The sequence below is a fragment of the Grammomys surdaster genome, unplaced genomic scaffold, assembly GCF_004785775.1.
Source record: "Grammomys surdaster isolate TR1022 unplaced genomic scaffold, NIH_TR_1.0 571, whole genome shotgun sequence".
In the NCBI taxonomy this organism is placed as follows: domain Eukaryota; kingdom Metazoa; phylum Chordata; class Mammalia; order Rodentia; family Muridae; genus Grammomys; species Grammomys surdaster.
The window spans coordinates 61312-76682 of NW_021604990.1; the positions used below are offsets into that span (position 1 = coordinate 61312).

The 15371-nt window shown below is 41.6% G+C and overlaps 1 protein-coding gene across 1 annotated transcript; it reads left to right on the forward strand.

The window, feature by feature from the left end:
* Nucleotides 1-7760: 7760 nt before the first annotated feature.
* LOC114633254 (R3H domain-containing protein 2-like) lies at nucleotides 7761-10200 on the forward strand. The gene is given in 2 exon segments (XM_028781858.1): nucleotides 7761-9769; nucleotides 9771-10200. Coding segments are annotated over 2 exon segments (2439 nt in total).
* The last annotated feature ends 5171 nt before the right edge of the window (nucleotides 10201-15371 follow it).

Consider the following 15371-nt stretch of genomic DNA (forward strand, 5'->3'; position numbering starts at 1 on the left):
TGTCTGTCTTTCTTTCTCTTTCTTTCTTTCTTTCTTTCTTTCTTTCTTTCTTTCTTTCTTTCTTTCTTTCTTTCTTTTTTTGTTTTTTTCGAGACAGGGTTTCTCTGTATAGCCCTGGCTGTCCTGGAACTCACTCTGTAGACCAGGCTGGCCTCGAACTCAGAAATCCACCTGCCTCTGCCTCCCAAGTGCTGGGATTAAAGGTGTGCACCACCACCACCCGGCTTATTTTTCTTTTAAAAATATTTTTAGGTGCTGTTTGTTTTCCTAATTAGATAAACAAAGGGAGTTGATTTTTAGATCACCTGGAAGGAATTGAAGAAGAGAAGTCAGTAATCAGAGTATAATGAAAGAAACATTTATTTTCAATAGAAATAGAAAAAAGATCTAAGAAAATTAATGAAGAATTCTGAAATCCTCTTTGTTTCATATATACCACACGTGTCCAAGTAATTGCCCATACTTTAAGACTCCTGTCTCTGTTTAAATTGTTTAAAGGGTTTTCAGAGGCCAGGAATCAAAAGAATTAAGAATGTATGAATGCAGCATATATCAAATGCATAATGCCAATTTGTAATGAACTATGCAGTAAAATGTTTGGGTTTTAGCTGATTTGTTTGTATATGTGTGTGTGTACTTGTGTATGTGTGTGTTTGCATTTTTAGTAATGAATTTTCCATTGTTAATCTTTAAGTGCATAGAGTAATTTCTTCTGGAAAAGCTTATATTTTCATATTGGAGATTTCTGCTACAACCCTTTATCAGATATCCTCTGCACCCGAGATTCTCTCTTCTATGACTTGTATTCTGCCTGTGATGCTTTCATCTATGACTCCTGATGTTTTTCCTATGTTTTCTATCTCCAGGGTAGTCTCCCTTTGTGATTTCTTTATTGTTTCTACTTCCATTTTTATGTCCTGGATGGTTTTGATCAATTCCTTCACCTGTTTCGTTATGTTCTCTTGTAATTCTTTAAGGGATTTTTGTGTTTCCTCTTTAAGGACTTCTACCTGTTTGCCTGTGTTCTCTTCAAATTCTTTGAGAGTGTTATTTATGTCCTTCTTAAAGTCCTCTATCATCGCCGGGCAGTGGTGGCGCACGCCTTTAATCCCAGCACTTGGGAGGCAGAGGCAGGTGGTTCTCTGAGTTTGAGGCCAGCCTGGTCTACAGAGTGACTTCCAGGACAGCCAGGACTACACAGAGAAACCTTTTCTTGAAAAACCAAAAACCAAAAAAAAAAAAAAAGTCCTCTATCATCAACATTAGAAGTAATTTTAAATCTGAATCTGGCTTTCCTGGTGATATGGGGAATTCAGGACTTTCTAGTGTGAGAGAACTAGCTTCTAATAATGCCAAGTACCCTGGGTTGCTGATGCTTATGTTCTTGTGCTTGCCTTGTGCCATCTGGATCTCCTTAGTGCTACCTGCCCTGTCTCTGATTGGAGCCTGTCTTTCCTATTATCTTGGTTGTTTTAGAATTGTGTGGGGTGGGTGTTACTACTGGGGTTAGAGCTGGGGCCCAAGATCTGCTCAGTGCTCGGGTGTAGACTGGAAGGAACCAGTGCTCCAGGCCAGGAGTGAATTCCTGGGTCCCAGTGGGTCCCAGTTACTCCCTGTTTGGGGAGGGTGTTGCTGTCTCCTTACCCAAGATACTGTCCAGGTTAGACCTCCTGAGAGGCCCGCTTCCTCTAGGTTTTGTGAGATTGGGTGCAGAGCTGCCACCTGGGATCTGCTCAGTGCTCGAGCCCAGACCAGGAGGCCTATGCGTTTCTGATTTCCCACATTGTAATAGATGTTCCTGGTTGTCACCTTGACTCTATCTGGAATGAACTACAATTCAATATTGGAGGGCTCACATGTGTTCCAGGTCTTCAGGCCAGATGATACAAGTTTCTGACCTTGATCTTGACAGGGAGATCTTTAGGCATAGTGGCCATGAAAAGCTTAGGCCCAGGCAAGATAGTACAGGCCTTTAATCCCAGGACTCTGAGGCAAGTAGTTCTCTGCATTCAAGGTCAGCCTTGGACAAAGCAAGTATCATGTCTAGGTGTGGTGGTACACACCTTTAATCTAGGCCACACCTTCTGCTAGAGACCTACATAAGGACATTGGAAGAAGGGAGACTCAGTCTTCTTTGACTGCTTGCACCGAGTTGCCAGCAAATCTGTTGGAACCTCCTTCTAAAACTAGCCTCTTGGGACTGAGAAATGACTCAATCTTTGGACTTCCCATTCACAGCTGATCTTTGTTGGCTTATTTGAACTACAAACTGTAAGTCATCACAAAAAATTTTCCTCATTATTGAGTGACCTTCCATAAGTTCTGTGACTCTAGAGAATCCTGACTAAGAGATGCATTATTTTAACTATGTCGTCAGTAGCTTCTTTTCACTTTCATTACCATAGAAACCCAGTCTACCACAGGAATTGTCCTTTTGTTGGTTGTGTTGGTGTAGTGATATGATTATGGTTGGTACAGGGAGTAGTACTATCAGGAAGTGTGGCCTTGTTGGAGGAGGTGTGCCATTGTGCATGTGGGACTTTGAGGATATCTATAGATATTCAAGCTCTGCCCAGGGTAAGACACAGTAGTCTCTCCTTGCTGCCTTTGAATTGGGGTGCAGAACTCTCAGCTCCTTCTCCAGCACCATGTCTACCTGGATGCTGCTACAATGATAATGAACTGAACCCTTGAAAGTGTAACCAGCAGTAACTAAATATTTTCCTTAATAAAAGTTTTCTTGGGCCGGGCAGTGGTGGCGCACGCCTTTAATCCCAGCACTTGGGAGGCAGAGGCAGGCGGATTTCTGAGTTCCAGGCCAGCCTGGTCTACAGAGTGAGTTCCAGGACAGCCAGGGCTACACAGAGAAACCCTGTCTCGAAAAATCCAAAAAAGAAAAAAAAAAGGTAAAATAAAATATGGGCTGGAGAGATGTCTCAGTGGTTAATAGCACCGACTGCTCTTCCAGAGGTCCTGAGTTCAATTCCCAGCAACCACATGGTGGCTCACAACCATCTGTAATGGGATCTGATGCCCTCTGCTGGTGTCTCTGAAGACAGCAACAGTGTATTCACATACATAAAATAAATCTTTAAAAAAAAAAAGTTTTCTTGGTTATGGTGTCTCTTCAGAGTAATGGAAAACCTAATTAAGACAGTTTGTTTTTCCAGACAGGGTTTCTTTGTGTAGCTCTAGCCATCCTAGAGCTAGCTGTGTAAACCAGATTGGCCTAGAACTCACAGTGATCTGCTTTTTGACTTCCAGTTGGTGGAATAAGCTGCTTGCCTGTCTGTAGATGGAAAGCCAGGCACCATATCTCTAGTTACATCCTCCCTAGGTCTTGTACTGTGCCTAGTGCAGTAAGAAGGAGAGTAAGTTTTGAAGGAAGATTCTGGACTCCCAAGAGTAGATTACTTTTAACATTCAGAACAGGGCTTTGTATATCTGGAAAATGAAATGGTCTAAAACAAACCCAAAACATTCATAGGAACATAAAGTAGGCACCAGCAAAGTTTATGATTCACAAGTATCTTAAGGCTGAGGTTGCTTCAAAGTCCAGAAAATGCTGTGCTCTAAAGGTGGAATTTGGGGTTAGGACTGAATGCAAATAAGAAAAACTTTCTGCTCATATAAGCAATTTTCTGTGCTCTGATGATGATAGCAGCTGGTCCAATCCACAATTTCATGTTTAAAATTGTTTAATGGATTTTTTATTGGATATTCTACTTATTTACATTTCAGATATTATGCCCTTTCCCCATTCTCCCTCCCCGCCAGGATCTCCCTATTTTGTTCCCCCTTCTGCTGCTTCTATGGTGTGCCCCCACCCACCCATCAACTCCATTCCTCCCCGCCCTTGAATTCTCCCACACTGGGGAATCCCAGCATCACAGTATCTTTTTTTCTTTAAGATTGTTTATATAGTGGATTACATTGATGGATTTTTGTATATTGAACCATCTCTGCATTCCCGAGAAAAAGCCTATGTGATCCTGATAGATGATTGTTTTGATGCGTTTTTGGATTCAGTTTGCAAGAATTTTATTGAGTATTTGTGCTTTTATATTCATAAGGGAGAATGGCCTGACGTTTTCTTTCTTTGTTGTGTGTTTGTGTGGTTTAGGTATGAGTGTAATTGTGGCTTCATAGAATAAATTGGGTAGTGTCTCTTCTATTTCTATTTTGTGGATTAGTTTGAAAAGAATTGTTATTAGGTATTCCTTGAAGGTCTGATAAAATTCTGTACTAGAACTATCTGATCCTGGGCTTTTTTTGGTGGGGAGACTTTTAATGAATGCTGCTATTTCTTTAGAGGTTATGGGTCTGTTGAGATGGTTTATCTATCTGCTCCTGATGTAACTTTAGTATTTGACATCTATCTAGAAAATTGTCAATTTCATCCAGATTTTCCAGTTTTGTTGAGTATAGGTTTTTATAGTAGGATCTGATTTTTAAAATTTCCTCAGTTTCTGTTGTTATCTCTCCCATTTCAGTTCTGATTTTATTAATTTGGATACTGTCTCTTTGCCCTCTGGTTAGTCTGGCTAGTTATCTATCTTGGCTAGTCTGGTTAGTCTGGATAGTTATCTATCATGTTGATTTTCTCAAAGAACCAGCTCCTGGTTTTGTTGATTCTTTGTATTTTTGTTTCTACTTGGTTGATTTCAGCCCTGAGTTTTGATTATTTCCTGGAATCTACTTCTCTTGGGTGTATTTACTTCTTTTTGTTCTAGAGCTTTCAAATGTGCTGTCAAGTTGCTAGTGTATGCTTTCTCCAGTTTCTTTTTGTAGCCACTTAGAGGTATGAGTTTTCCTCTTAGCACTGCTTTTATTGTTTCCCATAAGTTGTGGTAAGATGAACCTTCATTTTCATTAGATCCTGAAAAGTCTTTAATTTCTTTATTTCTTCCTTGATCATATTATCATTGAGTAGAAAGAATGTTAATCAGTTTCCATGTGTTTGTGGGCTTTCTGTTGTTTTTGTTGATATTGAAGACTAGCCTTAGTTCACGGCAATCTGACAAGATGCATGGGATCTTTCTAACTTCTTGTATCTGTGGATGCCTGTTTTGTGACCAATTATATGGTCTATTTTGGAGAAGGTACCATGAGGTACCAAGAAGAAGGTATATTCTTTTGTTTTAGGATAAAATGTGTAGATATCTGTTAAATCCATTTGGCTCATAATTTCTGTTAGTTTCACCATGTCTCTGTTTAGTTTCTGTTTCCATGATCTGTCCATTGGTGAGAATGGGGTGTTGAATTCCCCCACTATTATTGTGTGTGAGGAACAATGTGTGCTTTGAGTTTTAGTAAAGTTTCTTTTATGCATGTGCATGCCCTTGCATTTGGAGCATAGATATTCAGAATTGAGAGTTCTTCTTGGTAGATTTCTTTTTTGATGTGTATGAAGTGTTCTTCCTTATCTTTTTTCATAACTTTTTGTTGAAAGTCAATTTTTTTTCAATATTAGACAGGCAACTTCAGCTTGTTTCTTGGGATCATTTGCTTGGAAAGTTGTTTTTCAGACTTTTACTCTGAGGTAGTGTCTGTCTTTGTCACTGAAGTGCATTTTCTGTATGCAGCAAAATGCTGGGTCCTGTTTACATATCCAATCCATTAATCTATGTCTTTTAATTGGGGAATTGAGTCCATTGATGTTAAGTGATATTAAAGAAAAGTGATTACTGCTTCCTGTTATTTTTGTTATTAGAGGTGGAATTATGTTTGTATGTCATCTTCTTTTGGGTTTGTTGGAAGAAGATTACTTTCTTGACTTTTCTAGGGTATAGTTTCCCTCCTTGTGTTGGAGTTTTTCATCTATTTTCCTTTGTAGGGATGCATTTGTGGAGAGATATTGTGTAAGTTTGATTTTTACATGGAATATCTTGGTTTCTCCATCTATGGTAATTGAGAGTTTTGCTGGGTATATTAGCCTGTGCTGGCATTTGTGTTCTCTTAGGATCTGTATGTCATCTGTCCAGGATCTTCTGGCTTTTATAGTCTCTGGTGAGAAGTCTGATGTAATTTTTATAGGTCTACCATTATATGTTATTTGACCTTTTTTCTTACTGCTTTTAATATTCTTTCTATGTTTTGTACATTTGGTGTTTTGATTATTATGTGATGAGAGGAATTTCTTTTCTGGTCCAGTCTATTTGGAGTTCTGAAGGCTTCTTGCGTGTTCACAGGCATCTTTCTTTAGGTTAGGGAAGTTTTCTCCCATAATTTTGTTGAAGATATTTACTGGCCCTTTAATATGGGAATCTTTGCTCTCTTCTACACCTATTAATCTTAGTTTGGTCTTTTCATTGTGTCCTGGATTTCCTGGACATTTTGGGTTGTTTTTTGTCTTGCGTTTTCTTTGACTCTTGTGTCAATGTCTTCTATGGCATCTTCTGCACCTGAAATTCTCTCTACTTTCTCTTTTAGTCTGTTGGCGATGCTTGCATCTATGACCCCTGATCTCTTTCTTAAAGTTTTCTATTTCCAGGGTAGGATAGTCTCCCTTTGAGATTTCTTTATTGTTTCTTCTTTCATTTTTAGATCCTGGATGGTTTTGTTCCATTCCTTCAACTGTTTTGTTGTGTTTTTCTATAATTCTTTAAGGGAATTTTGTGTTTCCTCTTTTAGGGCTTCTACCTGTTTTCCTGTGTTCTCCTATATTTCTTTAAGGGAATTATTTATGTCATTCTTATGTCCTCCACCATAAGAAATGATTTTAAATCTGAATCTTGCTATTCTCATATGATGGGGTGTCCAGTACTTGCTACGTTGGGTAATCTGGGTTCTGATTATGCCCAGTAACCTTGGTTTCTTTTGCTTACATTCTGGTGCTTGCCTTTTGTCATCTGATTATCTTTAGTACTTCCTGCACTAAAGGTCTCTGACTGGAGCCTGTCTCTCCTGTTTTCTTGGTTGTGTCAGAGCTCCTCAGAGTCCAGCTGTCTTTGTGATCGCATGTGTCAGAGCTCCTGGGAGTCCAGCTTCCTCTATGATCTTGGGTGTGTTAGAGCTCTTGGGAGTCTAACTTCCTCTTGGTGTTGTGGGAATGGTTGCAGAGGTAGCACACAATGTCTGCTCAGTGCACTGTCTCAGATTAGAAGGAATCTATGCCAATAGGTCAGGTTATGTTGTCTTCATGGGAACAAACCAGCTAGGAGTGAACTGCTCTGGGCGCAGTAGATCCTCGTCTGCTTTGAGTGAAGCAGATATTCTGGTATGTGTCAACTACTCTGTTTGCAGCAGATCCTCTGGAATGGGTCTGAATATGGTGTCTTCCCAGGAGCAGACCAGCTGGGATCTACTCAAGCAGGAAGAACCACAGGGAGGTGGAGGGGTAGTGATATTCTGGAGGGCAGGGTTTTGGTAGGTGATGGGTCCCTAATGTGTTGCCTGCTGGTCTCCCAGCTGCAGCTCTGGGACTTCTTTGGGTCATGGGGGAGGGGGAGGGTTTTTATCAATTGCTTTGAGTGCAGTAGGTTCTCTGGGATGAACATGTTGTCTTCTCCGGAGCAGACCAGCTGTCAGTCTGCCTAGGCAATAAGGACCAGGGGGAGGGGCTAAAGTTTAAATCTTGACTCTACCAAGGTATTTCCTTGTCTAATTGGCATATTTCTCTTCTCTGCAAAAACTGAACCCATGACAATAGACAGCAAGACGAAATCCTAAGAGAGATCAACCTGCCTCTGCCTTCCAGTGATGTGATTGAAGGTGTGTGCGTAGAAATCCACAAAAGCTGCTGTACCCTGCTGTAGAACATGTCTAACTGTAACACTACTCAAGAGACTCTGGAAATAATGAAAGAATCAGAAGAAAAACTGCTGGCAGAATCTTTAAACAAAAATAAATTTATATCCAAAACAACAAGTAAGGAAGAAGTAGAGAAGGAGGGTGATGAGAACAGTCTTTGTCAGAAGACACAGATACAGACATCCAGTCATGGCTACGACAGGAAAAAAGCCAAGCCTAATTCCAAGCTCAAGGTGGTATGCAAGACTGCAGTGTGTAAAGAATCCTCCACTCCATTTGTTGATGGGTCACTAGACACCCAGGATATAATTCAACTTCACATCAGCTGCCCCTCTGATGAGGAGGAAGAAAAGTCCACAAAAGATGACTCTGAAAAGGAAGATAAGGACAAAAGCAAAAACAAGGTCATGAAGAAGATGCTATCTAGAGACTCCAACCAAGAATATACTGACTCCACTGGAATAGATCTACATGCATTTCTTGTAAGTACACTTAAAAAGAATCGAAAGGACAGAATGATACTGCTAAAGTTAGAGCAAGAGATTCTAGACTTCATCAATGACAACAATAACCAGTTCAAGAAGTTCCCTCAGATGACCTCATATCACCGGAAGCTATTACACCGGGTAGCTGCCTATTTTGGGATGGACCACAATGTTGATCAAACAGGGAAAGCTGTCATCATCCGAAAAACCAGCAGAACAAGGATCCCTGAACAGAGGTTCTCAGAATATATAAAAGATGAGAAGAACACAGAATTTCAACAGAGACTCATTCTCAAGAGAGATGATGCCAGTATGGACCAAGATGATAAGCAGAGGAGAGTTCCATTGCAGGATGGAAGGAGGAGCAAGTCAATAGGTGAGAGAGAGGAGGAATATCAAAGGGTCCAAGAGAGAATATTTGCTCAAGGGACTAGCCAGAATGAACATCTAAATGACATCAAGGGAAACCAGGAAGGGGTGAGCTGCACCTCAGTCAGCCTACAGGACAAGACGAACAGGGAACTCAAATTCCTGGAGTCATGTCCTTGGAGTAGCAGTGACTCAGATGGCTCTGTCCAAAGTATGGGACCGATTTTGACCAAAGCCAGCAGCTTCAGTGGAATCTCCATCCTCACCCGAGGTGACAGCATTGGTAGCAGTAAAGGCAGCAGTTTAGGAGGGCTCTCCAGGCCAGGCATGGCACTAGGTGCACCAGAAGTGTACACCCAGGTCACCTCACCTCAGTCTGACTGGGGCCTTCTTTCTTGCACTGCCCAGCAGCAGCAGCAGCAGCAGCAGCAGCAGCAGCAGCAGGAAGGGTGGCAGTGGCAGCATCAGCAACAACTTTTTGGTCTCCAACCCACTCAACAACAGCCATCCTTGAATAATCACATAATTTCACAGGCAGAAGACCTCAGCAACTGTTTTGGACAAATGAGCCTTAGCTACCAAAGTTCTACTGAAGCAGCTGAACCATCCTCAGTTTTGTTCCAGGCCCCACTTTTCTTCCAGCATCCTCAGCAAGCTAGTTTCATCATGGCTTCTGAAGGACAAGCCTTTCCTACTTCCGGCTACACCACTTCTAGCCATGCTCCACCTACCCAGCAAGTCCTGCCATCCCAAGGCTACATGCAGTCCCCTCAACAGATCCAGGTTTCTTACTACTCTCCAGGACAGTATCCTAGTTCGAACCCACAATATCAACCTCTGTCCCACCTGGTTTCCTGTAGCCCCCAATATGGTCAACAGCTTCCTCAAGCATCCCAGCAGCCTGACTTACAGCCTATGATGTCTTACCAGCAGCAGACAGCTTACCAAGGCATACTTGTGGACCAGCAACATCAGAACCAGGGCCTATTCTGCAACCAGAGGAGAAGTATGGGAGGCCAGATGCAAGGCCTGGTGGTTCAGTACACTCCACTGCTTTCTTACCAAGTCCCAGTGGGCAGTGACTCACAAAATGTGATCCAGCCACCTTTCCAGCAGCCCATCCTGGTCCCTACCAGCCAGTGTGTGCCAGGAGGCATGCCTGATTGCTACATACAACATGATCCAATCAGCACAGCAGAACAGTATGAGCGCTTTTGTGGGTCTTCTACAGACTCCTGGCCCTGAGCAGTACCAGATGCCTCAGTCTCCCTCTACATGCAGCCCACAACAGATGCCAAAACAGTACTCAGGAGTGTTACTTTCAGAACTAGGTGTGGTGGTCATGCAACTGAATTTCCCTAACAGACCCCAGTCCCTCCAGAATTCATCCATCGTCTATTGGAGTCACTGAAAATACTACAGTGAGGACCAGCATTGTCAGAGGCCTGGAGACTTGCACAGTCCCAATGGTAACCCCCAGGCCAATGCACAAAAGGTCAACAGCCCCTTCACATCTTCTACCTATGGAGAAGAGAGAAATGAAAGCAACACCAAGGTGATCAGTGAGTTGGGGACTTGCCACATTGAAAAGTGACTGGATCTGTACAGAAATTGGGCTCTTAAAACTTGTAAAGTGGCTGGGAACTTGTAACTGGATAAAAATAAAATAAAATTTGTCTACAGAAATATTTTAAGACATGAGTATCTTGTAAATTGGTGACAATTACCTTGGTTTTACTGAGATGTTGATAGCATTTATACTAAAACAGCAGAGGACATAGTGTAATGTCAGAAGTAATTCAGAGTAATCTAGTCATTGTCATGTTTTCTATGTCATGCCATGGAATCCTAGTAGGATAAAAATTATTGTATGTATTGAGGTGAGAGCTGAGGGTAGCCTGCTGAAAAGGATTGAAGGTATGGGATGCATCCATTCTGTATCCAAGAAACAGTCCCTTGTGTGTTCTTCTGAGCTAATAGAACCTAATTCTAGACTCATACCTGTCAATAGCCTCCCGGCCCAGAGAGGGTAGTGGTGAGGACACAGAGTAGGACTCTTGTGATGGCTTTTAAAGTCTGAGGGTCTCAGGGCTTTCTAGTTCTCTAATTGTACTGGAATGCTGATAATAACTTCTAAAAAGTCCTAAAAGTTTCTTGCTCTTTCTGAGGGTAAAGTGTTAGGTGATTAACACTTGTAACCTAAACAGGTGAGGATTATGTAACTTGGCCTTTGTTCTATCTCAGCAGTAACTACAAGGCTCTAACTTTCAACCTGCTAGTTAGAAGTTGCAGGAAGAAAGAGGACATCAGATCCCAATACAGATGGTTATGAGCCATCATGTAGCTGTTGGGAATTGAACCCAGGACCTTTATAAGAGCAGTCAATGGTCTTACCTTCTGAGCCACCTCTCCAACCCTCATCTCAGTTATAACATACACTTTTAATGCCTTTGCTTGTGAAGCTGGTTGTAGGTAAGCATCAGATATATGGGACTGGATCATTGTCTGGATCACCAGCTTTTCCTACATCCGATGTTAAGAAAATTACCGATGAAGAATCATAGTAATATCCAACTGTTTGTTGGAAAAGTATAATTTTGTAAGAAAGACTAATAAGGGCCAAATATGCATCTTCACTAAATAAACATTAGTGTCTTCTACTAGAGGGTTGGAGGGATGAGACAGACTGCCGCCAAACACACTAGAGTCTCTTCTGTGTCTGATACTTGGCCAAATGATAAACACTCTGCTTCTCCCTCAAGGGAGGTAGCTCCAAACTGGAAGCTTGGAGCTATGCTTGTGAAGGTATTACTTTTCCTCTTGTTCTTCAGTGAGGGTTATTGGGAAATGCACTTGTTGAAGAGGGGAGTGGTCAAGAACATTTGTTGATCTTCACGAAGATCTGAGTGTGAATCCCAGCACGTTTGTGGGATGTCTCAAAACTACCTCTAACTTCTGCCTCCGGTCTCCATGGTGACCTACATACATATGGTACATATATTCACAGGCACATAACCATGAACAAACCATGTGCTGCTGTGTTAGTGGTGATGAGGTTGATTGACCTCAGGAATGCCCAGATGTTCCTACTTTAGGGGGCTTTTCTAACAATTCATTAGAAACAAGAAAAAAAAGAAACACAAGTACTTCAGAGGCATTTCCTTTGACTAAAACTGTTAGTGGTTTGAGTCTTGGACTTTTGACTGTATCAAATGTACTTGCAGAAAGCTCTGTTAGTATTTTCCCAATTCCCAGTATAATAACACTAAGATATAGCCTTGGGTAACCAGGAGGGTATGCAGTAAGGGCTACTGACATGGATTGTTTGAGATCTGATTTTGGCAAATGACAAAGGTGGTAGTTTTATGTGAATGGGTCCGTGGTAATATGATGCTCATGGTTAAAACTTCCATTTTAAGGACAGGGAGACTGGCTTTCAAAGAGGCATGGGTTGGGGTCAGATTTCTTCACAGGAAGAACTTGAGAATGCTCTACAAGAACATCATATTATTGATGGAATAAAAGTGAGTATTTCTTTCTTCTGTGTGTTCCATGTCCCTTTTAAGAATAGTTGGTGTCCTATAAGTTCTGAGAAGGGAAGTCCCTTGAGACCCCTCTTTAGTTTTGGTGCTAGGGACTGAATGCAGAATGCACATACATGCTAAGTACATGCTATTCTGAGATACATCCCCACAGGGAAAACCCTTAGATTGCTTATCAGCCTGTATGTAACACAGAACAGTGGAAACAGCAGGGTAGGCCAAGGGGCTGAAACCATACCATTCGTACTGACTTACAATGTTTCAGTTGATGAGTAGAAGGAAGATACTTGAGTCAGTGGGTATGAGTCTCTAATCTTAAAAAGAGGTACATTCTGTTAATGTTTCTTAAAGAAAATTACCCATCCCTTCTCTAAGAACCATGTTTAAGCTCAAAACCAAAGATTTTTCAAGGGGCTCAAACATCTGATGAAGAGAAAGATTTCTGAAATGATTAGTGTACATTTTTAATGTTTTTATTTGAAATGAGTTACTCTAAGCAAGACCTTAGTTTTTCCATGGCATGGTAGAACAGCATAACAGGGCAAATTCATCTGCTAGTGTGGTTCCAGGGTGTGAACACCATCCCACTCACTGTCTGGAGTGATGTTATTCAGAGAGTTCTTACAGAAAATTTTATCCCTGGATTAGTAAGTGCCACACACAAGGAAGTAGTCTCACTTCTGTGTGGGACAGTGTTTTCTATAAGTGCTGCAAGACTGGAGAAGCACAAATATTCCTTAAAACAAAAACAAACAAACAAAAAACCCAACTAATCTGAAATAGAATATTGAGTGCCTCTATCTTTTCTGTAAGGGCTGAAACATTTGAGTAGCACAAAAATTCCTTAAAAAACAAGTATTCTGAAATAGAATATTCAATGCCTCAACTCCTGGAATAAAAAGTAGTACTGAGAATACCCAGATTTATATGACTTGTTTTGGAGGGTTTTTTTGTAGCTTTTTGTTTGTTTATTTTAACTTTCTTCTTTTAACTTAATATATTATCTTTAATCTTGTTTTAAACTCCAGCCAATATAGCCCTGACAGTAATCAATCCCATACATCCTCATTCCATTCCTCCTTCCCAGTCTACACTTGAGTGCCTCCTCCCCACTCACTGTCTCAAGTCTCTTGAGGATTAGGTCCATCTCCTCTCACTGAGGCCAGACCAGACAGTCCACTGCTGTATATGCATATATGCAGGACTTGGCCTTTATCCTGATCATTTACAATGGGTTTCTCAATACTTACATTCAGGGGCGATAGACCTTGTGAAGAAGTCTGCTAAGATCAAGCTAAAGGCTTGAAGCCCCAGAGACCTTGAAGGAACTGGAGGAACTTCATCAGCTCCTGGCACCAGGTCCCTGTCAATTTACTTCAGACCCCCAGAGAGATTTGTGGCCATCAGTCACTAAGGGGCAAAGTCCCAAGCCATTCCTCATGTACATGAGTCATCATCCCTAATTTCTCAGAACAAGACATTAGGAAAAGAGACATGACTTCAATTACGCAGGCCCTAACCAGTTCTCGGTGCTAGTTCCTAGAGGACCACAGGGCTTAAGGAGTAAGCTTCCTTTCCCAGACATTCCTCCCTGCAAATGGTATTTAATCTCAGGCCCACCCAGAGAAACGGGGTATGATTTTAAACATCTATATTCTGTCCTGGCAATAAACTTGTTTATAAACATGAAGTGTCATGTTTCACCAGGATCCACTGTGGGGAGCCATGAAGAAGACCTTCCTCTATAGATCCACAGCGCATAGGATTCTCTGTGCTCCCAGCCACATCCACCACGGAGCCTGCATCCAACAAGTTAAGGAAAATCATCTCTGCTAGAACAAGACAGTGATCTCTTGTACCCTGACCCTTCCTGAAGGCCTCCAACTCAAATCTCTGCTCTTCCAGGACTCCCAGAAGGACCTGGCTTTCCTCCTTCTGAAGCTGCTCCAGATCTGCATGCTTCACAGGCTGCTGCTGCTCTGCCTATCTAGAAGCTTGAGGTTGAGAATCTTGGCTCTTTGGTGATGCTAAGCTTCCAGCTTCTTCTGATGGCCCAAGGCTTCTCTGGTTCTCTTCTCCATCACTTCCTCTAAGTCCTGGAATGCCTTATGCAGCTTCAACTCCTTTAGCTCAGATGCCACCTCTGAGAGGGCTTGTACCTTCCTCTCCTGTTCCTCCTGAAGCTGCCTCAGTGCTTCTGCTCCTCTCATTCTGTCTGCTAATTCATAAATTCGGATGCCACCTTCCACTGTCATTGTCCAAGAAAACTGAAGTTCGATTGGTTCTGTGAACGGGACTCGTGTGCTCTCAGTTCCATTCGGTGTAGAGGGTGAGGGGAATTGTGGGGTACATAAGAAGTGAGGGTTGGTACTGGCCTGAAGCAGATCCAGAGGATGATGAGTTATCAGAGGAAGAACATTCTTTTGTGTGTGGCATGAGGTGTTGGGTAGGATGTCATCTCCCATCCATGCATAGTGAGAAGATAGTTTGGAAAGAGACCTGTGTTCTTCCACAACAAGTACTGCAATAGCCACTTGCTGTTGTAGTGCTGATGGCCTTTGTAGGAGTTACTGAGTGCCATCAGGGTTTCCCAGCAGCAAACTTTAAACAAAGACTATTTTAAATAATATTTTTTGAAATCGATTTTAGAAAGAATTTTATTTTTATTGTTGGTATGGAACATTTTATTTCTTCATAAAACACTCAAAAGTGTTTAGCTGGTGGTAAATATCTTTAATCCCAGTATTGTATATTTTCTTCCCACAGATCCTGCTTTGAATTAGGAAATTACATTGTAATTCATTTCACAACAAGGAAAATACTACAAAATGTTTACAGGTAAATATTAAAAATAATTCCAACACAAAAGCAAAGGTGAAATAAAATTTTTCCCTCCAGAATTCTCTACTCTAGTGTCCATGGCACAGGACTGAAAACAAGTAACAAAGATCTTGCTGACAGAATTCCCAAATAGGAGAGGGGAAGAGAGGTAGGAGTTGGTGTTGTCAAAGGGAACAGAGGTTAGCAGCAGTGCTTTACATTCTGGCCTAGTATAAACACCTTGTGTGGGGGATCCCAGCAGGAAAACATTAGGAGGCTCCTGGAACTGGACTTGGAAAGCACCTGACAGTGGATGTTGCTCTTCACTCTAAGTTTAACAAGAGCCTCTTTTTCCGTGAACCAGTACTCTGAACAGAAGCCTGTCCTGGCAGGAGAATCTCTC